Consider the following 27,852-nt stretch of genomic DNA (forward strand, 5'->3'; position numbering starts at 1 on the left):
AAAGTTGCAATATTTGGCATTTGCTATAGCTAGAAGTGCTGAGAGGATTCCCTCTCCATTATCCGCTCTGATCTTACAATGCTTTCAATACTTAGAATCATAGCATCGTTTATATTGGAAAAGACCCTTAAGATCATCAAGTCCAACCGTTAACCTAGCACTGCCCAGTCCACCCCTAAACCATGTCCCTAAAAGACATCTACATGTCTTTTAAATACCTTCAGGGATGGTGACTCAACAGCTTCCCTGGGCAGCCTGTTCCAATGTTTGTCAACTCTTTCAATGAAGAAATTTTTCCTAATATCCAATCTAAACCTCCCCTGGCACAACTTGAGGCCATTTCCTCTTGTCCTGTCGCTTGCTACTTGGGAAACGAGACTGACCCCCACCTCTCTACAATCTCCTTTCAGGTAGTTGTAGAGAGCGATAAGGTCTCCCCTCAGCCTCCTTTTCTCCAGACTAAACAACCCCAGCTCCCTCAGACGCTCCTCATAAGACTTGTTCTCCAAACCCCTCACCAGCTTCGTTAGTCTTCTTTGGATGCGCTCCAGAACCTCAATGTCTTTCTTGTAGCGAAGGGCCCAAAGATGAAAATAGTACTGGAGGTGCAGCCTCACCAGTGCTGAGTACAGGGGGACAACCACTGTCCCAGTCCTGCTGGGCACACTATTTTGGATACAAGACATGATGCTGTTGGCCTTCCTGGCCACCTGGGCACACTCCTGGCTCATATTCAGCTGGCTGTCAACCAACACCACCAGGTCCTTTTCTGCCAGATGGCTTTCCAGACACTCTGCCCCAAGACATTCTTTAAGATGAAGTCTTGGAGAAGTGGTTAGTGCTGAGTCTGTGTGCCACAAGAGAGGCTAACAGTTCCTCAGTAACCAAGTGTAATGATTCATGCCAAAGCAAGTAATGCATGGAGAAAGTAAGCAAAGTTCAGGGTAAAACCCTGATGATATCCTTGCTCAGATTCTGACTCACGCAAAACCCTAATGTGAAATAAATCCCAATCAGAAACAACTGAATGGGAGTGTCTGGATAAGGTGGAACAGAAATCATAGAGGTTATTCCAGGCCAAGGCAGTGTGGGACAAGGATGTCATGGCTGAGGCACGTATAGACCTCTGAAAACATTAGATGGCTAGGTCCTGAGGCCAGCTCTTCCACTGTCCCTGTTTTTCCTGGTCTTCCTAACAGCCTGCCTATGTTTACTATTCATTCCCTAGCATTTGGAGAGACCTTTTCAAAGACATATCAGATCAGGCTGCAATGCCAGATATCAATCAAAATCACTCTCTGCAGTCACATACTAGTTTCCTCCCTTATCTTGAAACGGCAGACGCAGCTCGCTAACAATATGCATTGTTAGTGCTGAGTGATTTGGGGCTCTTTGAGAAGTAGTTTAGCAGATCTCTCCCTCTGAGGTGCTTATTCAAAACTTCACCCAGGTAGCTGGCTCTCTGCCCTGTTCCCCGGGAGCCCAAGTTCCTGTGCAAACAGCGCTGTGCAGGCAGCAGCTTGTTTATCAAAGGAGCCACATGAGCATATGTAAACCTAGTCAAGTGCTTTATTTCCCAAGTACCCAGGAAATCACCTTGAGAAAATATTGTCTTGTAGGGATACTGAAGGCAACTAAAGGTTTTAATTGATCTCAAACTGCTACAGCTTTGGGTGTGTTTTGTCTGTCTGAGCGTTAACTGCTCAACAGTTTGTGCTGCACGGATCCAGTGCTGGAAAATGTTTTCCCTGTGCACCTGGCGCCACCGAGTGGAGAAGAGCGTTTTTGCATTGGTTTCTGTTACAGCAGGGGCATTAATACATGACTATGGGTCTAAGCTTCACAAACCATACAGACTTGGAAACTGCCCTGAATAAAGGCATTTCATTTACACTTGAAATAAAAGCTCCAGATAAGTTCCTTGATTTCTCAGTTAAACCAGACTGGACAGCAGCGCTCTGGGTACCTTAAAGATTACTAAAAATGGTATTTTTCAGCCATAGAAAACTCTCCGTCTAAGGATATCTGTTTTACAAAGCTATGTAATGACAAACGTCCTCATTTTACAGCTAATGAAACTAATATACAGTTTGTCCAGTTGGCATGAGAAAAGGGATAGCTCTGAAATTCAGCCAGTTGTCCAGGAAGGGTCCACAAAGTTTTAATTATTGTATTTATTCTTAATATAAAAATTTCTTTATTGTGGTACTTTGGAACACTATCTAAAGACCCAGCTACCTCTCTCCTCTAACTCTTAGCTTCCTGGCAGGTCTTAACAAAATATGTAAGTATGTTTTGGAAAAAAGCAGTGCTTGGAGTGGTGCATTAGGGTCTGGCATGCACCCTTGCTCCAGGAGCAGCTCCCTGCCTGTGCCTGGGAGCTCAGCACTTCAGGGGAATCAGGCGGTTTAACGATGGTTCCCTGGTTTCCACCTCCCAGGGAACGTGGCACACAGCCAGAGACATTGAAACATTGAAAATCACCGGAAAAGTGTGGCCCCATACCACCACCACCCCCAGGTTATATATCCCCAAATGCTGGAAACAGAAGTGTTTGTCGGATTTAAATATGTGTTAGTCAGATATTCTTGCCAAGAAAATTCACTGATGCAAACAACCAAATTCCCCTTGTTCGTTTTTAAGGAAATGAAGCTGTCTTTGTGTTTGCACTGTCCTGTTTTTTCACTTCCTTAAAATTGCCTGTTGTCACAAGCCAGAGGGAAAGGTTAACCTCAGCACTTGCCCTGCAGGAGGTCGGGCACCTTGCTTTGGTTCCTGCAGGAGATCCCTTGGGTCAGTTGAGGTTGAGAGAGAAAATTATTCCTATTAAGAATTTCTTTAACATTGAGAAATGGCTTTTTTTTGTGAATCCCAAGCCATTCGTAAAGCCCTTCCTCAACCAGCTTTCAACGGCTCATTTTTTACAGGACTCACAACGAGTGAATCCTGGTGGTTATTCCTAAAAGCATCAGCAGCGCGGAGTGAAAACTGGTATGGCAGTAAAATCCACGGCTGACACAGAAACTGGTGACGCCTTTAGTTCTGTTTTTTTTTGTGAAGGGGATGGCAGCTTCGCCCAGGTTTCCGCAGCTTTGGCGAGGCTGCCCGGTAGGGACCAAACCCATTCCCGCTCCCGCGCCGCGGAGAACCGCCCTGGAGCTGCCGCGCGGCCGCTCCCCCTCCGCGCCGGCAGGGGGCGCTGCCGCGGACCTGGGGCCTCAGTGCGCCCCGCTTGGTCTGGGTGACCGCCGCCCCGCTGCCTCCCGAGGAGAAGGCGGAAGCGGCGCCTGGCGGGTAGCGGCGGCGGGGCCGCGGGTCGGCGGTGAGTACGGGAGGGCAGAGCGCTGCCGGCCCGCCGCGGTCTGCGAGCGGAGGCTGCGGCGCGGGTCGCGGCGGGCCTGGCTCGTCGGACTCCGACAAGCGCGGGGTCGGCCGGGGCTCCGCCGGCGCGGGCCGCCGCAGAGCGCTTTCCCACCCGGGCCGGAGCCGCTGGCTGGGGAGCGGAGCGCCGTCCTCGCTGCCGGGCCCAGGCGGACCGCGGCGCGTAGCGCGACGGGCTCTTCCCCGGGAGAAGAGCTCGGCCTCTCGGCTCACGCCTGTGCCGGCCCGGGGCCGTGCCGGTGAGGAGGGCCCGCGCTGCAGCAGGGCGGTTACTCGGGCCGGGGCACGCCAGCCTGCGCGGGTCCGAAACTGAAACCGTGGGGCGGCCTGCGCGGTGAGCTCGGCAGCTGCCGTGCCTGTCGGCGGCAGCCGCTCGGAGATAACGCTGGTTTACGGGCGGTTGGAACCCTGCTGGGCCGACTTTCTCTTGCCTCTTGGCTGCGTGGCGTGTGCCATGGGGCAGGTGTGGGAGCGTTAGCAGCGGGTAACTCCCTAGTGGTAGTCTGAATTGTTAGAGCCTGTGCAGCCTCGAGTACGTCCCCTGAAAAGTGGGCTCTGTTTTGCCAGCTGTGAAATGGAAGTAGTCAATAATTTCTTCGGGAACGTGTTGAAGATCTGTAAGGATAATTTGCAAGAGGGGTTACCATCTCCAAAATCGATAGCTCTATTTTCTGGTAGAGACTGGCAGTACTTAATATATATGGTAAATTTATTAACACAAGTACTAAGTTATGACTTTAGCAGTACTTTCCATCAACTTCATCTGATTTAGATAAGTCACACTGAGTCTTTTCATACTTAAACGGAAATCTTAGCTGTAGGTGGGAGGAAAATGTTCTAATTATATCCCTTATACCTAGTAGTTAAAGCTAGCCAAATGTATTTTCTCCATGCTTGCCTCTGACAAATGCTGCATATCGCAGAGTTACTTGTAAGCTATGTGGACTTTGTTGTGTCTTAGATACCATTAACAGAGTGATTAAGAGAGTATTGATTTGAAGTTTCTGGTGAGGGAGAGGTATGAAAAGGAAGGGGGAGAGGCAAAGCTAGTGGCTGCACTAACAGCTTGTTTAACATCTCTGGTGCATTTGTCCCTGTGTTCACCATCTGTGTTAACACTTGCAAGCAAACAGCTTTGTCTTTCTGTAGTATGAAAGGGCCATAAAACTAGTCCCAGTGGTATCAGAAGGAAAAAAGATCACAGAAGGATGCTGATAAAAGCACTTGGATTATTTTCATGGCAGGTATCACTTTGGGCATAAATCTTCTAATTGTTACACATTGCCTTCAGCTTTTCCCCGCAGTTAAAGATTTGTGGAGCTCAGTCAGGCCCCATTGAATGAGAAGTCATCAAGACATAGATGGCTTTTTAAGTTTTATAATACTGCATCACTGCAAACTGCTTTCTATTTAAAAATTGTTCTACTATATTTAAAAAGACAATGCACACAATAGGTACTTATGCTGATAAAACTTCAGAATGAAAAAATGTGGGAGGTGAGCATGCTTTTTCTTCATTTGTTGAACTTTGATGAGTTTAATACATCAGGAAGAGTAACTTTTGTATCTCGATAGCAGAAATCAGCTAAACAAATATAAAAAGGTTTTAGATCCAGACTGTGAAAACTAACAATGAAAGATTCTGGGTATAAAGCATGTCAAAAAGAAAATAAAAGTAAACCTAAGGTAGAGTGAAAAGGGGAGATGTTTTAGTTGTTTCAGAATGTGTGCGTAATTCACTCTTTCTTTTCCCAGGGTCTGAAATTGTTTCACTAATGCCAGATACAAGCTTAATGCTTGTTGAGGTAGATAGTACTTAAATCTAGCCTGGAGACTGTGCCTTGTGGAAATGACGTTTGTTTGTAGCCATATTTCTCCCTGCCTCTTTTTGAAGTACTTTCTGTTCTGATGTTTACATTGTTCCCATTATGGCAGCATCTTAAATTCTCTGCAGATCTACTGAGGGATGTAGAAAGGCGCAGTGCGTATCTCAAAGTGTTCTCAGTGTGCAAAGGGAGAGCAGAGGCCAAAGACAGCAGAGTCTCTGCCAAAGTAAAGAATGGTATCGTTCTTCTTACGAACAACGCTTTCTTTGTATTTGTTAATCTGAAGAATTCTCAGTGAAACGTCTCTAGAAGTTAATAAATTGAAGAAAGGTTTGGGGGATTTTGGGTTGGGTTGGGTTTTTTTGGTTATGGAAAAACCCACGGAATATTTTGGTGTTAAATACAGTATAGTGCACTTCCACTGCTCACTAAAATTAATATTCTTTTGACATACTTAAGTAGGATAACATATGAACATAACTGGGAATATGCCACCATCCTAAATAGAAATTAAGCATAAAAATATGCGATTAAAGCCTGACAGCATTTTTTCCAAGCAAAGAGAAATCACCTGGAAAGCTTCAGAAACCCCCCCAAAGGCCACTCTGCTCCAGCAGCAGGAGCTCTTGATAGTGTCTAATGAGCTTTTAATATTGTTGTTTGATTGTATTTGCCTCAAACCAAAATTCTTATTTTAAATTTTTAGGTTCACATTTCAAAAAGGTAAGTATAGCGGCTATCCAAAGACTCGTAAGTCTTAACAGTTACTGCTATCAGAAAAAAAAGTTGATGTCTCAATAAAGTGTTTGCAACATGCTTGTGTGCGTTTACAAGAAGCTAGAATTTGTTTTTTGCAGTTACAAGTTCTGCCCGAATCTCCTATTGCTTTGGCTTGTGTAGCCATTTGATAGCTTTGAAATGAAAGTGGTTTATAGGTATTAATTAGAAGGAACTTGCATCATTTTATATGTTCTGCTTGGATGAGGCCACAGTGATGATAGTTACAAACCTCATAATGCAAACATAGTGCTTATCAGATGTCAGTAGACCATTGATTAATATGCCTGGGAATAAATGTTGCAAGTATTGCTTCATAAACAAATTATCCAAAGTCACTCCACTGGTCTGTCAGTCTCATGACCCAGAAATGTATATGCACAGAACTGTTCTCAGTGAGGCAGAAGAAGAAAAGAGAAAAGTTTGGCTAGTTTTTGTGTCCGGGCAGCTTTGAAGGCATTTTCTCTGCTTGCTGTGTGCTGGCCAGGCTGCAAGCAGATTGATTATGTTTGTGAACTTTAAGTAAGGAAAGGGATTTGGAAGAGTTTTTTGGATTGGTTTCCTTATTTATATTGCTACTCAGGGTGAGTTTTCTAGGAAAGGGCATGTGGAAATTAATTGTATTCAGTACTTTCTGATTAATATTCAAATTTTCTATTTTGTGGTAACTGATACACTCTCTGTACAGTGTTCTTTCACCTTTGCCAAATGTTCAAAGGTATCATTTCATATTTCAGTAGAAATAGGATACAATACTTACTTTTATTTCCTCCTTATTACTCTAATTATAGTGTAATTTTCCGGGCAATCTGAAGATATCTTCTGGTAATATTTTTTTTTTATTATTATTTAGAGAAGTTTCTGAATTAATCCTGTGGCTCTTTGGAGCATGAAAATCTGCAAAAGTCATACCTAAACTCCGTTACAGTGTGGAACTTCGCAAATGAGAGTTCTGAGTTTTGTTGCATGCATTACTTTAAAATATGACTGGTTTTTAATTCTGTTTTGAAATTGTTCTTGTCAGTCGTAAGGTACATTTTTCCTGCAGGAGTTTGCTCTTCTGGTCTGACCGTGCTATCTCAGATCAACCTAATCACTTTGTAATGCAACACTGTAAATAGCAACATAGCACGGGTTACTTACTGAAGAAAGTTTCGTTATGGTTTGATCTTAAAGTTGTAAGAGTAGCATGGGGAACCCCTGTAGTCTTAACTGTGTCTTTTCTGGGGCATGAAGGTTTGATCCTTAGGGCATTCCAGATTTCTGCAGCACAAATAACGATCAGACAAATTCTGTCCATTACCATTTGTCCGGAAAGCACCTTCCTTTCTGTTGTCAAACAATACAGCTGTTGCCTTGGAGAGAGAAATCAACCTTTCCTGGCCCAAGAACTTTGGGTACCTCATGTGTGGAAGCTGAAACCCATTATCTATCTACTCAGCAAGCCTGATAGGACTTCCTAGCTCCAGAAAAGGGCATTTCAGGTGCATTACCAAACATAGTTTTAAGGTTTTCTCTGCCTGAGAAACTTCACACTAGCAAAAACAAGAATCACCATCTATTGATCCAGTTTAATTTTATTTGTTCCTCGATATGAAGGCTGGATGTTGTCCAAATAAAAAAGGTCATAGAGCCGGCTACCGAAGTGTTTAATGTATGAAAACTACCAATATCAGGCAAGGTATTATATATTAATATTTGCATACTGTTGCACTTGTATTTGACTCGATTTTGTTCAGCACAGAGGAAGAATAATAACTATTGTCAATAGGAAGAAAAACTGATGTGGTTTTGGGGGGATGTTTGTTAGGTTTTACTTCACTGGTAATCTATTTCATAATGAAAAAGAAAGGGTAGCAATTTGATGTGAATTTTTGGGATATTTACTGGTTTGGGTTTTAAAATCCATCCTCTTCTAGGCTGACATTTTTTTAAATTCCCCAGGGGAGTAACATGCAAAACTGCTACAGTAGGCTCACAAATTGTCTGCTCCACCTTCATTGGGGGAAAGGCCTGTCATTAACATTGAAAGTATACCCTTGTCTAATTGATTTTGCTCTAGCACTGCTCTGTTCAAGAAGACCCTCCTACTCTTGGAGGGTAAAGTAAGTGCCAGAAGGAACAGAACTAGTTCCTACTACAGTAGTTACAACTTGCAGAGGAATTGTTTTAAACTATGGTGGAGTAATCAGGCCTCGGTTAAGGGTCTGAGTAACACCAGTGTGGATATTGATTTGGAAAATTGTGCCTTGACCCACACCTATAAATATATGTGGAGGAAGGAGGATTTTCCTCACAGATAAGATGAAATGCATAAGAGTAGTAGGAGGAATCCTATCTTACATAAAACATGAACAAAATTAAAAATCTGGCTCTTAATCACCTTAAGTTGCCTCTTTGTGCCTGAATTTCCCTATTTAAAAAGAGGAGCCAATGATACTTGCACTTCTTTTTTTATGAACCCCTGTTATATGCAGACAAAAAGCTCCATGTGGGAATGGAGTATATAACTGAATAAGGGGATTTTTGTGTGAGACTGGGATGTTGACTGGTTGGAGTGACTCATTCATTAAAATGACCCTGGTATAGGATTTTGTTTCTGTAAACAGAATGTACATACCTGCTATGTCTGTGGAAACAATTTAAATGGACAAAGAGAACACCACTTGCACAGCTCTTAAATCTACAAAGTGTTCAGCTGTTGAGATTATACTGAGTCAGATCCTGTTTTCTTCCTTATGAGAACAATATTTCAAATAGTAGGGTTTTTTTTCCTGGGAATAGCTCAAGGGAAGGGTTGTGCACTTCTTTGCAATTAACATGACAGCTGAATTTGGGTAAAGCTATTATATTTTCCTCCTTGCGACTTCCTGAATTCCTTTGTGATGTTGCTAAAGGGGTATATGTCCCTCTTCCCTTTCTTAGTCTCACTAAGTATACCCTTGTGGCTTAGAATAATGTGAATTTCTCACTCCTAGGCTGGTCTGTGGATTCTGATATCCTACATACCAACGTTCCCACTCCATTGGCCCAACTTACTTCCTCTGATTTTTCATGAAATATGGTCTGTGGACTAATCATGCTCTGCAGTGGCCGTTAAAATGGAAACAAGTTGTTTTTTTTCTCCAGATGGCAATCTGAAAAATCTTTCAGTCATGGAGCATCTTTCTAAGCACTGATTCTTCTGCTTCCATTCTAAGTCATTGGCGGGGGCTACTCAGTTCCATAGGATTAAATTGATCGTTGTTGGACTACGCCTGAAGCAACTGCTGAGAATTTACTTGGTGTTTAGTTTGTATTGCTGTTGTGTTTAGGAGTTTTGATTATAAAGCCTGTTGTGGTAGATAATGTATAGGGATAATACATGGGGACAGAGAACAGGAATTGAAGTAAACATCACTCCTCGGATGCAATTCCAGACAGCTCTGCTATAGAGTTATTTCTGCCTAAAGTGAGCATTGCTGACCAATTCACTACAACCCTAAACTGTCAAACTGTACTTTGAGAGTCTGTACCTTAATGGTATTTTGGAAATATCAGGAATGCTACTCTTCAGATACTTCTTATACTTCTACATACCTCAACAAAATGGAAAGTCACATATTTACAAAAGAAAATAAAAAGATTTTTGGATTCTAACTGTAATTGACCTAAATATGGTAATTTTGCCCGTTTGGTTTTGTTTGGCCTTTTTATTTTTTTTTTTGGTCTGGATAAATGGTCATACACTGTTAGCATGGACAGTATTGCTAATTGTTTATCATGTAGGTGGCCTAAAATGCATTTCTGTAATGTTGCCTGTGTTCAAAATATATTTCCAGTAAATGCTAGTTGAGGCTTTATGTGATTAGTATTTCTTTTCATGTAATCTTCAGGTGTCATATAATAAGTACCCAAATAAAACTACCTATATGTCCTCCTGCTACCCATGAGCATTTTGTTAAAATGACTTGTGATGTTCAAATTCTGATAAAAGTCAGGAAGAAGTTCAGTTTTGTGAGCTTGTGGTCAAGGTAACCCTATTAATTTTGCATCCCTCACTGGCCCCAGAGTCTGCAGTGGTGATGCAGATCAACAATCGTTACAGTTCAGCTCTTGATTAATCCTTAGATTTTCATCCCTAATGTGCTTTAAATGATGTAATGGTATTCAGTGAATGCCGTAGGTGAACGTTGCAGGAGATTTTTGCCTATACTGCTGTGCAAAAGAAGATCAAATCTGGGCTTAGGGGGCTTGTGTTTCATGCCTGGCTCCGTAACCCTCATCCTGCTCGTACTGCCTTATGCCTGGTGATAACCTCTGTGTCTCAAAGAAATGTCATTCATAGAAAACTAACTACCATAAGATTCCAAGAAAATGGTTGTAACCATCAGAAAATTGAGGGAGAAGAAAATATCTTGGACTTCTAGAATTTATATTTCTTGTTTAGACCTTTCTTTAAAGTTCCCTCATTCAGTGTAGAAACATTGGCAATCTGTTTGGGGATACCAGCGTATTTTTTTTTATTTCATACCTGTGAGTTCAGTCTGCATTGTGAGCAGTGTTTTAAAAGCAGGCTTTACTATGCCATTCACCGCTCTTAGGGAAATGTGACTTTTGTCTTCTGTTCTTACAGTCATGTCCCTTGTCCTCCCTCCCAGCTAGACTTGAAGAGGGAGAGTAAGAACTCCGAATACTAGTTGTTTGTAGATAGCTTTTGAGCTGTGGAAGTATTACTTTATATTGTGTGTGGCATCTTACTCAATTTAAAGTCCTGTTGGCAATTTTAAAATGTTATTAGCAATGCAGTATATTTGAATTTCATTTGCAGCACAACATTTTCTTGGTTTGGGTATTTGGACTTGCATTTTATTTGTGGAAATGCACCTAAACTGATTTGAAACCAATACTGTGAATTGCTATATGCGGAAAATGTTAAATAACACTTATTCATTGCAAGGAAAATGTAATTGAGCTTTTGTCGTCCAATAAAGCTTGGTTTTGTATAGCATTTTTCATGCAAATTACATTTGAATGCTTTTGAAGTAAATAATACTGAAGGGCTAAAGAAGCATTTTCATTAAGCGTAGCAAGGAGATAGAGTATTCCTCTTTTTACAGAAATTAGGTAGTCAGATGAAAGAGATTACAAAAAAGTGTGTGTGTATGTTTGTGTTTGAACTAGGCTGAGAAGATGCAGTACTTTTTACTATATATCACAAGATAAGTAAAAAAGATAACAGAAACTGTGACAAAACAAATCCAGTGATTTTGAGTAGAACCAAATCTGCGCCGTTGATTCAGTGTTTCTAGTCAGAAATAAAACTTGTTCTTCACTGGAAAGGAGAGTCTTGGAATATTTTAAATTAACACATCTTCTTGTCATCTTGCAGGGCGTTTCTGTGTAGCACTTGATTAGCTACTATGAGCTTACTATATAGTAATAACGGTTGTGGAGCCCGAGACGTGGAAAGCGGCTGCTGTGCAGCCATGGCCAGTGCCTGCAGCGTTGGAGCAAAAGAAGACAGCGTAAGCGTCAGCAGTGGGACGGGAAACCCTCCAAGCTCTTTCACAGAGGAAACACAAGGATATGATGTGGAGTTTGATCCGCCCTTGGAAAGTAAATATGAATGCCCAATCTGTTTGATGGCTCTTCGGGAAGCAGTGCAGACACCATGTGGACACCGTTTCTGCAAAGGCTGCATTGTCAAATCAATAAGGTAAAGGAAAATTTTATGGAAGTTGCTTTTAAGAAGAAATTAGCTTACCAGAGCAGAGTAGTTTATGGGCAATGTAAATTGAATAGAACTGCTTAAGGTGCGTTATCATGAGTCTGGAGGTTGCATGAGCTTTAGGTATTTTGCCATTTTTACAAATTTACTCAGGTTATGAATCTAAAAATTTGATTGAGTAAACATTAAATAATAATTTTTAAAGAGTAGCCAAATTCTCTAAATAAATTCAACTTTCAGCCTAGGATTATTAAACCTATCTTTTCCCCATGATTGTTTCCCTAGATAACTACAGGCAGCTACGGACAACATGGTTTCTTGGTGCAGATACAGCAATTCATGCTTTCAGTTCTTCACTTGAAATCAGCTGCTTCTGCGTTGAGGTGGAAGAGAGAATGTAATGAGGGAATAGTCTCGAACAAAGTGCTGAGAGAAGAAACTAGGTAGCCTATTGGGGATTGGGAATGAGATATGAAGGCAAAAACAGACTGGGCCCATAAAAATGAGTGATCGAAAGAGCAGGGAAGGGCAGGAAGTATGCTGGTAGAATTTACTTCCCTCAAACCTGGAATACAGTCATCAGTGTCTCACACGTGTCAGTGAGTATTGGAACACATTGACAGAAGGCTAGATGTGCTGTAGAGTTTTTCCTTCTTAGCACAAGACAGATTTTTTCTTATCAGTTGCTCACTTAGCTCAAATGTCACAGTACTTTGGTAGGAATCTAAATACTTAATTCTGTGTGACCCACATTGAATTGGTTAATTTCCAACCTTACTTTGCACGCTTTTGTGTAAAGATCATCAAACTGTCTTCGATGTTACTGTACAACAGGTTTTTTTTCCCAGACATCAATTTTTAGCATGCAAAATGGACAACGCTTTCTCGATTGGTTTTCCATACCATCTATCCATAGTTCTATTCCATTTCTTTTTCTTCATGGTTTATCATTTGTAGCTCACTAAATGAATAGTGTGCCTGCAACAATGTTCTTGAATACAGTATTTTGTGAGGGTTATGTGGGCTTCCCTGTAGCTTCTGTCGCTGTTGTATCTGACGCTACTGTATTTCTTCATGACGTGCCTTTTAGATCAAGGTGGGAAATGTTGGAGCTGAGCATGAGAAGGCAAACTTAATTTTGTGTTCCCTGCTTATGATAGCAAAAGAGCAGGCTATTTTCCTTTCAGCAAGCACAGAAATGTCTGTGTTTCCAGCTCAGTTCTTGTTAATATTAGTTTCATCAGTATTTCTGAGAAAAGGATGCAAATTTATCCTCCAGAAAATGCAGAATACCACCAGTATTCATTCATGAAAAGTGACTTGCCTGTGGATTCTGCAGAGGAAACTGAGAGATACTCAGTTCACTAACCATACCATGAGATCACTCTGCTCCCTTAGTCCCTTGCCATGTTCGCTATGTTCCTACTTCTGCAAAAAAAGTACGTCAGGCCTTACCCAACTGCATCACATATTCACGTCAGCCAGGTGCATGGAAGGAGGCAATTTTTTTGCCCAAACATGAACCTGTCAGCTTTGACTATAATCCACTTCCTTAGGCACAAGCAGTTGGCTTCAGTTTCTGGCCTTTGCTTTGCACATTCCAACCTAAATTCTTTCAGGAGGTTAATTTACATAATTTCATGCATGCTTATAAGAATTGAACTAGATGTTTGTACTAATAAAGGCCATTAAATTTTGGAATTCCTTACTTGCTCTCTCTGAGTTTGCTCTATTTGTTGGCAGTAGCAGTTTTTATACTATTCTTTAACTTGGTTATTTCTGGAAGAAAGAAAAGAAATCTTTAAATCTTTTCATGGGAGTATGATGTCTATAAATCCTGAAGGTAAATTAGTCATACTTAGGTATGCTGAGCTTTAGAAATGTCTACTCACTAATCACTTCAAAGATGACAGAATTCCTAGGTTGAAAACTGAGGGGAAAATTACTAAACTTAAAATTATTAAAAACAGGTGTCTCATTTCCAGTCTTTCAAATCCTTAGTGGTTACGCTAAGGTGATCTTGTTTTCTCATCCTGCGGCTTCTGCTGACGAGCTGCACAGTTACAGTCATTCTTTAGAATTTACCACAGGACTGATGAGGAACTGCAGTGAACCCACGCTCAGAATGCAACATCTCGTAGCAGGTAGAGAAACTTCCTTCTTAAACCTCAGGCAAGGGAAATGGTTTCTCTTCCTTTTTAAATTAACAGAGCGTTTGCTCTGCTCAAAGTTTTAGGTCTGCAAATAGTTTCAATGACCAGAGCTTTTACACCCTTTCCCTATTTTACTTCATTTCTATAGATAGTGTTAGTGTTTCAGTGAATACTAAACACAAATGGAAAGCATTTTTCATCTTAGACTCTATAGATCATCAACTGTGATGTTTCACTGACAGTAAATGTTTTCCCTCATTCCTCACTGAAATCTGTCTCTGGAGAATGGTTTGAGTGAATGCTTGTGAAAGCAGAGCAGACAACTTTAAGTGCCAGACCACTCTAAATCCCTGAAGGGCTGAACTGCATGCTTAATTGAGATCCATGGATCAAGCTATCGATTTGGAGTAGATAGTGTCTACAGTACAGTACTGATTTGGAGTATGTAATGTCTACAGTACTATATTGATTGATGTCATTGAGAAGCTTCTGTAGGATTAAAATGAAAATGGAAAGTGATTATTACATTTTTTAAGTACTGTTTTTTTCATTAAGTGATTGTCACAGCCTTTATTTGATCAGGAAAAAATAGCTTCTGTTTATTCCTCATTTGCCCAATGTCTGCCTCAAGTGAACACAGATATTAAATCACAGATTTTGAATCATAAAGGATGGACAAGCAGTTTTTGAGTAATTGCTTCTTATGACTTTCACAAACAATTGTAGTTGTCCATGTTGAAGAAATTGTGGCTGCAAGCAAAAAGATTTTTTTAAAAAGCTTTTAAAGAGCGGAGGCTTAGATCTTACAATGTGTGGGACATGATTAGACCAGATGGATTTGATCACAGTAAATGTTTGCCTCCCAGAAAGTCTTGGCATCTTTTTAAATAAAACAGTCTGAAGTGCTTTGAAGTGCTGTGAGTCATAGCAGTGAAGAAGCTTACCTACCTAAGTAACTACAAATACTATTTTACAAATCTTATTGTCTACAAAGTCCTTGATTAGAAATTTTAGAAGAACTAAGTTCAGATGCAGTAGCTAATTAAATATCACTCTAGTCTTTCTTCTCCTGTATCTTAGAACAGAGCCCATTTCGGGCTTGTAGTAGAGCTTGCCAAGTATGATAACCTCTGTTTATCAGAAAAGCAGAATTACCAGCTGACTTGAGACAGCAAGGAAAGCTTTGGGTGCTAGCAGCTCATCAAACAGCCACCGTGGCTGCAGTTAAAGTGTATGCTAACTGTTTTCAGCTTTTAGGCTAAACTGCTCAGTTGCAAAAAATCACAGAGCAGGCTTTTCTTTGAAACAAAATTATTCTGGCTTTACTTTTCATACCTATATTTTAATTTTGAGGGAAATTATAGGAATATCCATTGTACTTTGTAGCAGATGATTATTGTTTCACAGGTACTGTTGTGGGTGGCACAGCCCAATGTGATAAATAATTCCAGCGTAGAAAAGCCTCCGCTGTAACGTAAATTAGAACTGAGGTGTATAAACTCAATTCTGTGTTAGGAAATGTATAGCAACATCTTTGTGTGTGGATGGATCTAAGCAGCCTTTTAAACACAATCCCAATACTTGTAAATGGTGTTTGAAGTCCGTTTAATATACTACAATAAGTTACTGCACTTTCCTTACTATAATAATTGGAAAATTGCCATTCATTCTTATTTTACCCTTTGTCTGCTAGTTATTTAAGCTGGGGATCTGATAATCATTATTCAAAAATAATCTGTTGTTGGCTGTTATTATATATGATTATCTTTTCTGTGTAGGAATAAGGCTGCTGTCTTATCAGCAGGCTGTCATGTTTTGGGCCGGATTGGCCGCTGAAATGAATGGCAGATGCTCTCCCCCACCTCTCTCTCTAAGAGGAGAGAGAGAGGGAAGGAGACTTATGAGTTTAGAAAAAAACTAAACTGCTTTAATGAAATATTAATAATAAAATAAAAATAAAATAATGAAATATATACAATATATACAAAACTGTATCAAGCTCACAGAATGATGATGATGATCGCATTACAAGCAGGCACTGGGAAAGTCCCAGACGGGACTCGGCGACAGATGGGAACTGGATTCCAGATCTGGATTTAGGAACGCACAGACTGGGATCAAAGGCAGACAAACAGAGAGAGTCGAGTCTTCTCAGTTGGCGGCCATTGAAGAAAGAGGGCTGATCCCTCAGCTTGTATACTAAGCAAGATGCATGTATATATACATATATATATATATATGCATTATATTGAGCATGATGCAACAGGGAGGGAATACTCTGTTGGTCAGTTTTGGGTCACCTGTCCTGTCTGCTCCTCCCTACAGGTGTGACCCCTCTACACTTTTCTGCTTCCAACCCTCCAGCGGGGCAAATAACAAAGTTAGCTGTTAGCTAATAACTAGTTAGCAAATAACAAAGACTTTGGCTGTTGCAGCTATATGTATAAGCAAGAGCCTCTCTGCATACCGTTCTTTGGCATAAATTAGAAACAATGACATCAGTCACTGGAAGTGGACTACAGACTTACAAATATGCCATTAATTTCAGAGAGTTCAGTTATTTAGAAGAGACTTAGCTGCAAAGTAAAATTACTGAAAAGAAAATTGGTTCTGTTTTACCTCAAACTGGGACAGCAGGCCTACTGAACTAGCATTATACTTCACTAAACAGGGTATTTGTAACCAAGTTATACTGGTGAATACAGATTTGCTGTAGGTTGCCTGCAAAGTGAGGGAATGTTTCTGAGTTGTGACAAAGATTAGCACGCTGATCGTAGCTCGGGGAGCTATGAAACAAAATGGTGCATTAGGTATTTTCTTTATTCCATTTGTTTAGGAGTATGACTATCAGACTTTCAGCAAGCTAGCTCTTGCAAGCAAAACCTAGGAAAGGAAGTTCATTGTCTCTTTCTGAAGTCTCGGCTTTACCCCTGCTTCCTCTAGCAGCATTGCTGATGAAGGAGTTGCTGAGCAATTATTTCCTTTTCCAACAAAGAACGCAAATTCCCTCATGGTCTCCACAGCCCACTCGGTTTACTTCCCCTCATGGTTGCGAGCAGTGACAATGATCTGGCCTTTGATCTTTGCACCGCAAGTGCTCTCTGACATTTTTCCACCCCATGTATTTTTCCATTTTATTGCTGTTTCCATTAGCACTTCAGCTCAGAAGCTTTGATCCGTCATGTCTCTTTAACTGTATTACTTAATTGTGAATAGATATGTTCACCTACTGCTTTCAGAAATCAGCTGATACTGCATATTTTTAAAGTAAAATTTTGTGGAGGTGGTCCCTTATTTACTCTGTTTGTAATGATTCTTGTGTTTAAATGCTGCTAGACAGAACCTGAAGAAGTGGAACATGCTTTTAGTTTTCTTGTGCCAGTTGCATGTACCCGCGTTCCACCATCAGACTCCAAACTTTGGCCAGTTAGCGCTAACTTCCAGTCTGTTTGCTGTTAAAATGGCTTCAGATACAACACCCAGTTCCAGTGTAGTTCTCATAGTTATTATTAATTTTTGCATCTGGAGTTTTTTCACCCTTCTTTGCTATATAAAAAAAACAAATTGAAGGATGACCAACTGATCAAATGGTTGTACAACAAAAACAGCAAAATGGGCTGTATGAAAAGTAATGCCAAATAGATAAAGTGAGTCCTAAAAAAAAAAAAAAAAGGAAGTTTTTGCTTTTTCTCTCAGCTGTGATCACCTTGGCTGTTTATAAAGTGAGAAAGAAAGGAGAGGAGGTCCAAGAATCTTTGAAATAATATGTGAAATATTCTTTGATGTTTGAGCTATGTGAAGTACTTACAGAAATGGGACACTCTTAAGTTTCTTTACATCATCCTCAGGTTTATTTCCAAAGTATCTATCACAGCATTTGTCCAAATAAAAACTATTGAGTTGGAAAAGTGCTGTGATCCCAGTCATGTGAAACTCTAGTGAAACTTGCGTATTGTCAATTTCTCTGGTGTACATTGCATACTTTCTGGTAATTGCCACAGAAATGCCGTTGTTTTCAGACATTTCTTAATGCATTATAATTTGGCCACTGATGTCTTGCTGGTGTAAAAATATTTTAAATGAAGGGTAAAGCAACTTGTAATCTCCTTTTCTTTTCTGCATTGTAGAGATGCAGGTCACAAATGTCCAGTAGACAACGAAATTCTACTCGAAAATCAACTTTTTCCTGACAACTTCGCTAAACGGGAAATCCTTTCATTAATGGTTAAGTGTCCCAACAAGGGCTGCAGTATGAAGATGGAGCTGAGGCATTTAGAGGTGAGAATTAATTTTGAAAATATGGAACCATGTTTAAACGGACAAGTAAAAATTCAAAATAACTTAACTAGATGGTCATACCTGATACCTGCTTATGCCGATTCAGTGCATTGTTCATTCAGGACTATAGCTGCATGTTTATTGGGGTTTTTTTTGATGAGTCTTTAATTTTAATTAGGTGATTCTCAAGTGAACATCGTAGTGCATGAAAATTGTCCTAATGCAGCTTTCTCTTTAGGATCATTCATGTTTGTCTTTTGATCAGCTGTATCTGTACCTCACACAAGTTCCCTAAAGTCAGTTTAATATTCCCTCAAAGCAGCTAGATATATTAGTTGAAATAACTGTTTTGGAAAATAATATACAAAGTTAAAAGGATAAACATAAAGCTAAATTTTTACCTGAGAGCATTCTTAAAGCTCTGAATACATGAAGCCCTGATCTTAGTAATGAGACAATAAGAGGCTGTTGGTAAAGTCAGTGTTAGTGTATAAGGATTTGTTTGCATGAAGGAAAGATTGCAATTTGTTCCTCTTGTACTGTGCTTTATCTTGAAAACAGGTGAAACAATAGTACCTGTTTGTAGTATCAAATCCCTCTTTTCTCCTTGTCCAGGACCACCAGTTGCAGTGTGATTTTTCCACTGTGGAGTGCCCACAGTGCCAGGGAGCCTTCCAGAAGAACCATCTGAAAGAACACGTGACACAGGAGTGTCCGAGGCGTCAAGTCTGTTGTCCAAACTGTGCCACATCTATGGCCTATGAAGATAAAGAGGTACTTAGCAGGAGTCTTAGTTCTTCAACCTTCATTCACGTGGGTTTGCTTGTAAATGGAATGTCAGTTAAAAAAAAAAAAAAAAAAGCTTTTGGTCTAGCAGGGCTGTTTGTACTGCACAGGTGAGGGGCTGCAAACTCAGGGCATTAGTCTAGAACAGGTGAAAGCTGGGGAGAGGATTGTGCTTAAATACAGACTTCTTGGAACTCTGTGGTATGAAAAGACTTGCATAAGAACCATTGATTCTTGTCCTTACCATCAGAGAGGCCAGTATCTACTACTAAAGTAACACACAAGCAATATTTACATTTACAGTTCTTATGCCTGACAGAAAGGATGTGTCAGGAGATGCATCTTTTGGGGATATGTGCTAACAGACAGTACCAAGATCATTTCGGAATTCTTCTCCTAGCTCTGCATTTTTTACTTGGGTGATACCAAGGGTAGTCCTTTGATTTTTGAGCTTCCATTCCTTCATCTGTATATGGACGTGTTTTATCTCAAGGGCTGTTAATTTTATTATATCATATTGTGAATTGTCAAACAAAAATACCTCATATAGTCCAATAATACAAAAAAACCTTTAATATAGTTCCACTGCAATTGAACATGAATTTCAGAAACTTCGGGATAAATTCAGACTCCTTTGGAACATAAAAGCTTTAGGAAATAAAATACCTGCAACTCTATGAATCTCATATATTGGTCCAGGAAAAAACAGGAATTACAGAAAACATACTATCCAGGGTAAGGGGATTGTCTTTGTTTCACAGTTGCATACAGCTAAATGCAAAATTTGAAATGTAAAGAAAAATACAACATCTTATCACATGTGATGAGCACTCTCTTAAATTGTGTAACTTTATTGATTCTTTCTTTCCTCTCTTTTTGTGTTTGATAACTAAGCTTCATGACCAAACCTGTCCACTCGCCAATGTATTTTGTGAATATTGCAACACGGTGCTCATCAGAGAGCAGGTAAGAGGCTACATTTATCTGTGGTTAATCTGGGTTGGATGTTTTGTATTTACGTTGCTGCTTTAATCTGAAATTAAACTTGAAGAAGCAGTTTGTCTACTAGCTAATAAATCTCTACCTGTCTCTCTCTGAGAATGTTGCATCCAGTGCAGGTGTAATACTCTTTAAAAAATGCTGCTCCAGCTTGCAGTTGCAGTCTGTAAGATTGTAAGCCTCTGTAAGATTTTTGGTTGCAAATCACTTTGTTTAGCTATACTGCGTCTTGACAGGGGCCATGATGCATGTTTTTCATCTTGAATGAAGGTTGAAGAATACCAAGCAGCTGCCAGTGGTTACAACTGACACTAGAAGACAAGGCTTTGGTTTGTGCAGAGAGGGAGTATTTGTAATTGGATGGCAGCTATAAATATTTCACTATCGAACTGTAGATGCTGTCTGGAGTTCTGCTTCTATCGTAGTAGCCATTATTATTTATTCTATTCAATAATAACTTACTTCATTGACAGGAAAATGGTAACTGTTATTTAATTTGCAGCCTACCCCTGTTTGAATGGGATGGCAACTATGTTAATGACCTGGGTTAAAATAAAGAATCATCTTGTCAAATTGGAGGAATACTGTGGAAAACAGATTTGAGTACAGTAACAATAAAGACGAAAATCTGTTGTTAGGTAGAATAATGAACTGCAAAAATAGGGAACAGAGAATGGCTAAACTAGGTTTAGAATTTAATGGCTGACCTATATTAAGTTTGTGTTCTACTTCATCATGATATTTAAACGTGGCACACGTACTGGGTTATATAAACAGGTATTTTGCCTGTGAAACCCAGAATTATTCTTTGTTCTGTTTAGGGCTCATAAGGCCTCAGCTGAGGCCGTCCAGCTTTTGAGGTGGGGATAATAGGGAGGATCCAGAGCAGTGAGATAATTGGGTCTGGAAAACATGGACCGTAAAAATTTGAAGTAACTTGGGCTTTTTGAGGAAGAGGATAATGAAGAAAGACACAACGAGTATATGCAAGTAGTGCTTCAGAAGGCACTGTGATCTAGCTTGAGGATAGGCTAGAAACAAAAGGCGTTTCTTCTAGGAAGAAAACTTGAATGCTTTTTGATGTCTAATGTAAGAACAGAGGCAATTAATTGTTCAAGTACATACAAGGAGGATGTAGAATCAGCTAATGGTTTTGTTCAAACCTTCCATATTTCTTTGAGAAATTGTATAGGTATAAACTGATCTGACTTCAGGTACTTACTCAGAGTCCATCCAGCTTTATTCTTTTAGGATGCTATAAAAGAATACCCTTGACGAAAAATTAATTTCAGATCTGATTTGTTTTAGATGCCTAACCATTATGACAATGATTGTCCTACTGCCCCAGTACCATGTTTTTACAGTGCGTTTGGGTGTCCTGAAAAGGTAAGCCTTTTATCAGAATCATTAATGCAGACCTTCTGCATGTTTTTGTTGGTTTTTTTTTTTAATGTGTTTTCCTATTCTTGTCTCATTCACCAGCCCAAATCCTCAGTGATTTGTGGGGATTTTTGGTTTTGAGGTATCTTAATTCTAAAACACTACATGTTGATATATTGCCTTTCAAAAGTTCTTTTCAAATTTTAAAAAAACTCTGTGAATGATTTGCTTGATGAACTTGCTTTTATTAATCCATGAGTGTTTTCTCAGCTTTCATGTCAATAAAGTAGCTTCTAGCATTGTGACCAAATAAAGTTATGGCTCCTACAGTTTAGTGAAGAAAACCTGACAGTGCTTTAGATTTGATTAAATCCTAAAACTATTTAATCTGGATACTCTTATTTCTAGTTGTTTAATACCTCTTTGTAAAAATGGATCTTCTCCCTTCATGATTTCCACATCAGTTTTCATACACCTTTGTATTTGGTACTATGGAGCATTTTAGCAAATCAATGAAGGGAATACAATGCTGATTTAGAACACCAGTAAAAATACTAAATGTATTTTTATCAGTAATACTTTTTCACCATGTCACTATTTTGAGTTGAACAGTATTTGCCCGCACGCATTTGAACTTCTTTTTTTGTTTATCATATCAGTGATTTTAAATTTGGAGCCCTTCATTGGTAAAGTGCTACTTTGTCACATCTCCTGTCCTTGATTCACATTACAGAAGCAATTAGTTGTTGGATTTTCTTCAGTGCCACATTAAAGATGTGATTGCAGATAATTTTTGTTATGTTCCTAATGCCGTATCTCTTAAATTCTAGATGCAAAGGAATGAACTGGCACGACATATGCAGGAGTTCACTCAGGTTCACATGAGAATGATGGCTCAGAGTTTTCAAAATATCAGTGTTACTGCTACAAATCCTGTACCCTTCATCAATGGCCTACCCTTTGAGCCTGCCCTTTTCTCACATGTGTCACATGCCGCGTATGATTGTAATCCAGAAGTTGAAAACTTCAAAGAAACTATTCAGCAGTTGGAAGGTCGTCTGGTAAGACAAGATCATCAAATCAGAGAACTCATTGCTAAAATGGAGACTCAGAACACTCACATGGCAGAACTCAAACGTACTATCCGAAATTTGGAGGGAAAGATAACTGAAATGGAGGCACAGCAATGTAATGGTATTTATATCTGGAAGATTGAGAACTTCAGTGGACTTCAGAAAGCTCAGGAAGAAGAGAGACCTGTTGTAATGCACAGTCCTGGCTTCTATACTGGAAAGCCTGGCTACAAGCTGTGTTTGCGCCTGCATATCCAATTACCAAATGCTCAGCGTTGTGCTAATTATATCTCTCTGTTTGTCCACACTATGCAAGGAGAATATGACAGCCATCTGCCTTGGCCTTTCCAAGGCACCATACGACTTTCTATTTTGGATCAATCAGAAGGCCCTGAAAGGCAGAATCATGAAGAAGTAATGGAAGCCAAGCCAGAGTTACTAGCCTTCCAGAGACCAACAATTCACCGCAATCCAAAAGGTTTTGGTTATGTGACTTTCATGCACCTGCAAACCTTGAAACAAAGAACCTTTGTAAAGGATGATACCCTTCTAGTGCGCTGTGAAGTTCTAACTCGTCTAGATTTAAACAGTCTTCGCAGAGAAGGATTTCAGTCTCGCAGTACTGATGGAGCTATGTAGCTTGTAAGTCTTAACCAGAGGAATGGAGCCACTAGTCATGTTGTTCTACCACAGTTACAAGTGTGCTTCATTGTCATTGTAGGGTGCATTTGGAAAAGATCATAGTTGCCAAGATAGTTGATCTTCACCTGAATAGAACTTTGTTGTTGCTGGTATACTTTTTTTTTTGTATGAGGTCATATGTTCAAATATTTGGTATTGTTCTCTATTAAAGTAATAAGCTACTTCTGTAGCAAGCTAACTAAATGAAGTGCTGTTAATTAAAACTTAACTGCCTACAAGAAAATCCTACTGAAGTATGTGTACATCTCGGTTTGGTGAAACTTATGTCAGAAAAGACCTGTAAATCTTTTTGCCTCGGTGCCTTGGAATAGATACTGTAGCAGGGAAATCGCTAAATTAATAAAGATGAGGGGAGTTTGTTTGTTTGTTTTTCACAGAGCTTGGAAAAGTTAAGACAGTTTCTGTATTGACTCATGTGGAATTTTGAATTGGCTATGAATCCGAAGTCAGGTTAAGACTTTGCTTACCTAACCTGGAGTTGATCGCATTACCCTTCCCTCCTGCGGAGTTAGCTTCAGGAAGTTGCATGTCGATGTAGAGTTGATACTAGTATTTCTGAATGACATAGGGTAGTGTTGTGGAGAAGGCTAAATGACTCTGAGCTGAGTTCACTGAAGAAATATTTGTGGTCTGAAAGTGCTCCCCTAAGTCTCTTTATTTTGATAATCTTTTTGTAAGTGTGCTCTGGGCCCAGAATGTCTATCACCATTGCCTGATTGAAAAAAGTGTAGCATTTGAATGAGATACCGTTGTGCTGGTGGGATCTCCTCCTAGCACTGGACATTTTTCAGGTTGTGAGTGGATACATGAGCAAAGGTATGTACAAACTAGATACTGTGATGCAGAACTTGTTTTACTGTTGTTGAAACCTGAATTTGTACCAAAGCTGAACTTGTGACCTGTGTCTGTTCAAGTGATCTCTTGGTGTTCTGGGTGATGTATGACCTATGTCATCTCATATGAATTCTCAGTGAACATCTGGCCATACCAGCATCCAGCTGTTGTGGATATTTCCTATCCCATTAGACAATAGGAGCTGGGCCACCCTCAACACTTTGGAGGGGAAGAAAAGCCTATTAATTAGAGAATGTGAGGAAAAAATGCAATCCTGTTTGCTCTTAAGAAAAAAATATGGCTTCCATAGTTACTCATTTAGCAAACACTAGATTCACTATGTCAAGAATTCATGCGCTTACTAATGTTGCATGTATTATTGTTTTCTGTACTGTTTGTATGCCATATAAATGTTAGTTTTCACCAAAGCTGAGTAGTTCAGGTTCACCGGTGCTAAAAATTGTAACTTATTGTGGTGCTGATAAAGTTCTGAACCTTGTCTCCAAAAGGAGGAAAGAAAAAAGTTTTGTTCACCCCACAACTTAAGTACACGATCTGATACCAAAGAAAGAACTACGCCATATGTAAGCATATGTATATTATTTCTCCAAGCTAGTGAAACAACCTAAAGACTTGAGACACTGCAACTTGAAAGATAATGAAGAGTATTCCAACTGTTTGGCCTCATCAAAGCAATCCCATGGGGATCATCAGTGGGGAAAGCGCATATGCTTAATATATACAAGGCTAATGAAAGCCTACTGTATATACTATAAGTATATTGATTTGGGAGGATTCTCTGCCTGCCTGCCTGAGATTAAAAGTTACGGGACCCAACCTACCACTTTGTTCATCATATCCAGATGAGTAAAATTTATTTCGGAGACAGAGCCTATTAGTTGAAGGACTGTGTTCAATGGAGTATTGTCACTACTGAAACATGAACTTCCTGGCTAATGGTAAATGCAGTCAGTTGTTGGCTTATTTAGTGTATTCTGTGCGTTTAGAGGACAGGTAAGCATATATTACTCAAAATAGGAAAAGATCCATGCTTTAAAACTGTCTTTTTAAATCTCTTAAGTACTTTTTATACTGAATAGCCTCTTCGTATTGGCTGAATTTTTTCAGAGTGACTTCAGTTAGAGCATTCCTAGTAGTTTTAATGAACTTTTAATGTATGTGGCAGTGCCCAGACCCACTATATACAGAAGGCGCTGTACACTAGTTCTCCAGTCACTTTCAAGCTATGTTAGTTATTCATGTTTTTCCAAGATGCTCAGACTACCATTCTCCTCTCTTTATTTTGGGGGGGTTGAGGGGGAGGGGCAGAAGAAACATTTGTAACTTGAGAGCTTCTTCCTGCCACAGTTCCTTTCTCAACCCTAACAATATTAACAAAAATGTCCTTAGTCTGTGTTCTAATAGTTTATACCCAAGACCCATTAAGTGCATTAATACTTTCTTTTCTTTCGAAGCTTTGCAGTTTTGCTTTGAGCCTTATCTGATAGATCTGACATACTTCTGCCTTGGGAGGAAACTTAGTTTGGTGGCAGGTTCAGGAGTTTAAATGATTCGGGTTAATATTGTACAAGAGCAAAAACCAATAGGAAATAGAAAGCTACTGCATGTATAATACTATATTGGCCACAGTAATATGAATGCTTTATTCACTGCTGCTATTCTACTGGGTTTGTATTTTAATATTACCAAGTAGAACTCTGAGTGATGCTAAATTACTGTAATGCCAGAGTTTTGCATGAGAGACTTTCAGAGCTAATTTGCTAAGTATCAGTTAAATCTTTGTCATAAAAATTATAAATTCTAATGAAATGTTTATTTATCTGTTTGATTTTCCTCTTTCTTCCCGCACCTTCCAAGCTACCCTTCATTTTAACTGCAGTTCCAGAGTTTTCTCTTACAAATAAGATCATCTTCAGCTAATGGAAGAATTTACGAGTCTACATTGTTCCCATCTCAATGTGTAGTCTTCATAACTGTTATCTTTTATTCCAACTTTTCTAAGGTTAGCACAAAGAGATTCAGTTTCTATGTAAAAATATATTTTCACTGAAACAGCCTCTTTTCTTTTCCCCTTCCTCCAAATCTAATCTTCTCTTTTGAGAAATTGGTTTACCGTGGTGGATTTGAGGTATAATTGCTAGAACTACTTAAATGGAAGAGAAAAGTATGCAGTGTTGAGAGTGGTCTCTAAAACAAATATGAAAAAATACGGGGATTTAACCAGATTCCTGTGTAATTTCTTGAGGAATGGCGTTCCTTAGTTCCATAACTCTTGATGCTTTGCAGCATTACTGGATCTCAAGGTGGTTTAGAAAGTGGCTTAGCTTCTTCTGTCTTCCAAATTTCTGTTGTCTCGAATGTGTTTTAAGTCAGCCATTCTTGGTATGTGTGTTTGCAAAGCTGCTATGGCACAAATTTTCCAATTATAATATATTGCAAATGTGTTTTCTTTTTGCCTCTGAATGTCTTCCCCTGCAGGGCAGGGAAAATTATTTTACTAAAAACATTGGTATGTAATGTATATGTGGGAGGTCAGATAATGTGAGATGTATAGACTTGTTTTTTTAAGTGGTCTCATGATATGCCTGGTCATGTTTGCTATCAAGGGATTAAACTTGCTAATGAAATAAAATCGAGGTGGCCTTTCTGTTCTTACTTAGAGATGTTTTCACATCAAATATGTTGATGACAGATGCAAAAGAATATTCAGGGGTCAGTGTTAACGGTTTGTATTGGTTTGCATTTGAACAGAATGAAAGTGCTCCTGTTCCCTTGGAAGTACTGATAGATTCTTTAATATATTTTGTAATTAATGCAGAGCTATATTTCTGACAAGATTTTAAAAAATAAACTAATTAAACTGTGCACTGTATGTTGCATCTTTATTCATATGGATGGCTATTCAAAAATATTAACTGGTAGAGGACCTCTGTGGTAGCTTCTCTGTCTTGTGTGTTTCAGAGTTGACAGGTTTTTGATGAGAGATGCCGTGGATCATAGAGCACCAAGAAGGCAAAGAATGTATTTCAAGGTAAAAAATTTTGTTATTTACAAAGGGTAGTGATAGTTTTATTCATTACTAGAAGACAGTGTAATTGATGATAAATCGAGTGTTGTCATGATCATCCTGTAATTTAAGATGCAACTCTGAAAAATACTGCACACTCTCACCTCTGGCCACATCCTGCTTGCTTGTTATAGTTGTCACAAAAACAACTATGGCTTGAAACTTTTTGCAAGGTACTCAAGATCAGAACCCAAATCTCTGTTGGTAAGAGAAATAAGTGTTTGCTTCATGGCAATCAGCTAATTTATCTCAGCCACAGAGGCATTCCAGATCTGCTTTTTAACAACATCTGCAGGAAGGGAAATTTTGACTGTGAACTTCATGCCCTATAGAGTGTATAATATTCAAGACCTTCGAATTCTTCTGAGGAAACTTAGTGGTATTTACTAGACATAATATCTAATGCAGTGCAGTTAAAGTCAAGTTAATTATGACTTTATCTTTTATACAAATTGGTCGTAATAGCTTCCATAAGTAATGGATAGGCAGGCATGCTCAGATACCAGTATCTGTTCTGTTAATCCATTTTTAATGGTCCATATTTTTAAGTACACTGAAATCCTCTTTTGATGAGATGAAGTAGTAATGGCCTTTTTTTAAACAGGAAAAATAGGCATATGCAGCTGCACCTATTAATAGAAAGTCAACACACAGCAATAGAAGATGCCAGGAATATAAAAGTATATTCACACCCATCTAAATACAAGTGTCCCAGGTACCTGTACATTTCTGAAAAAGCTTGACTTTGTACTACTGAACTAGATGTGGCCCAAGATATTCTGACTAAATGTTTTATTGGGCAAATACCAGTTTATTGCAGCAACTTCACAGGAAGAATATGTTTGTTTTAGCTAAAATCCTTACT

General features: G+C 39.4%; 1 protein-coding gene across 2 annotated transcripts; it reads left to right on the forward strand.

Moving 5' to 3' along the window:
- The first annotated feature begins 3,215 nt into the window (after positions 1 to 3,215).
- Positions 3,216 to 26,771, forward strand: TRAF6 (TNF receptor associated factor 6). 2 transcript variants are annotated; one of them, XM_054199509.1, is made up of 7 exons: positions 3,216 to 3,322; positions 11,356 to 11,682; positions 17,975 to 18,125; positions 18,741 to 18,899; positions 19,806 to 19,877; positions 21,219 to 21,296; positions 22,121 to 26,771. In XM_054199509.1, the coding sequence occupies exons 2-7, from the start codon at positions 11,387 to 11,389 to the stop codon at positions 23,000 to 23,002; spliced, it is 1,638 nt and encodes a 545-aa protein (XP_054055484.1). In that variant the 5' UTR covers positions 3,216 to 3,322; positions 11,356 to 11,386; the 3' UTR covers positions 23,003 to 26,771. The 2 variants fall into 2 exon arrangements, with proteins under 2 accessions (XP_054055484.1, XP_054055483.1); XM_054199508.1 differs by lacking the exon at positions 3,216 to 3,322 and having other exon boundaries at positions 3,377 to 11,682.
- The last annotated feature ends 1,081 nt before the right edge of the window (positions 26,772 to 27,852 follow it).

This window comes from Rissa tridactyla, chromosome 4 (genome assembly GCF_028500815.1).
Source record: "Rissa tridactyla isolate bRisTri1 chromosome 4, bRisTri1.patW.cur.20221130, whole genome shotgun sequence".
In the NCBI taxonomy this organism is placed as follows: Eukaryota; Metazoa; Chordata; class Aves; order Charadriiformes; family Laridae; genus Rissa; species Rissa tridactyla.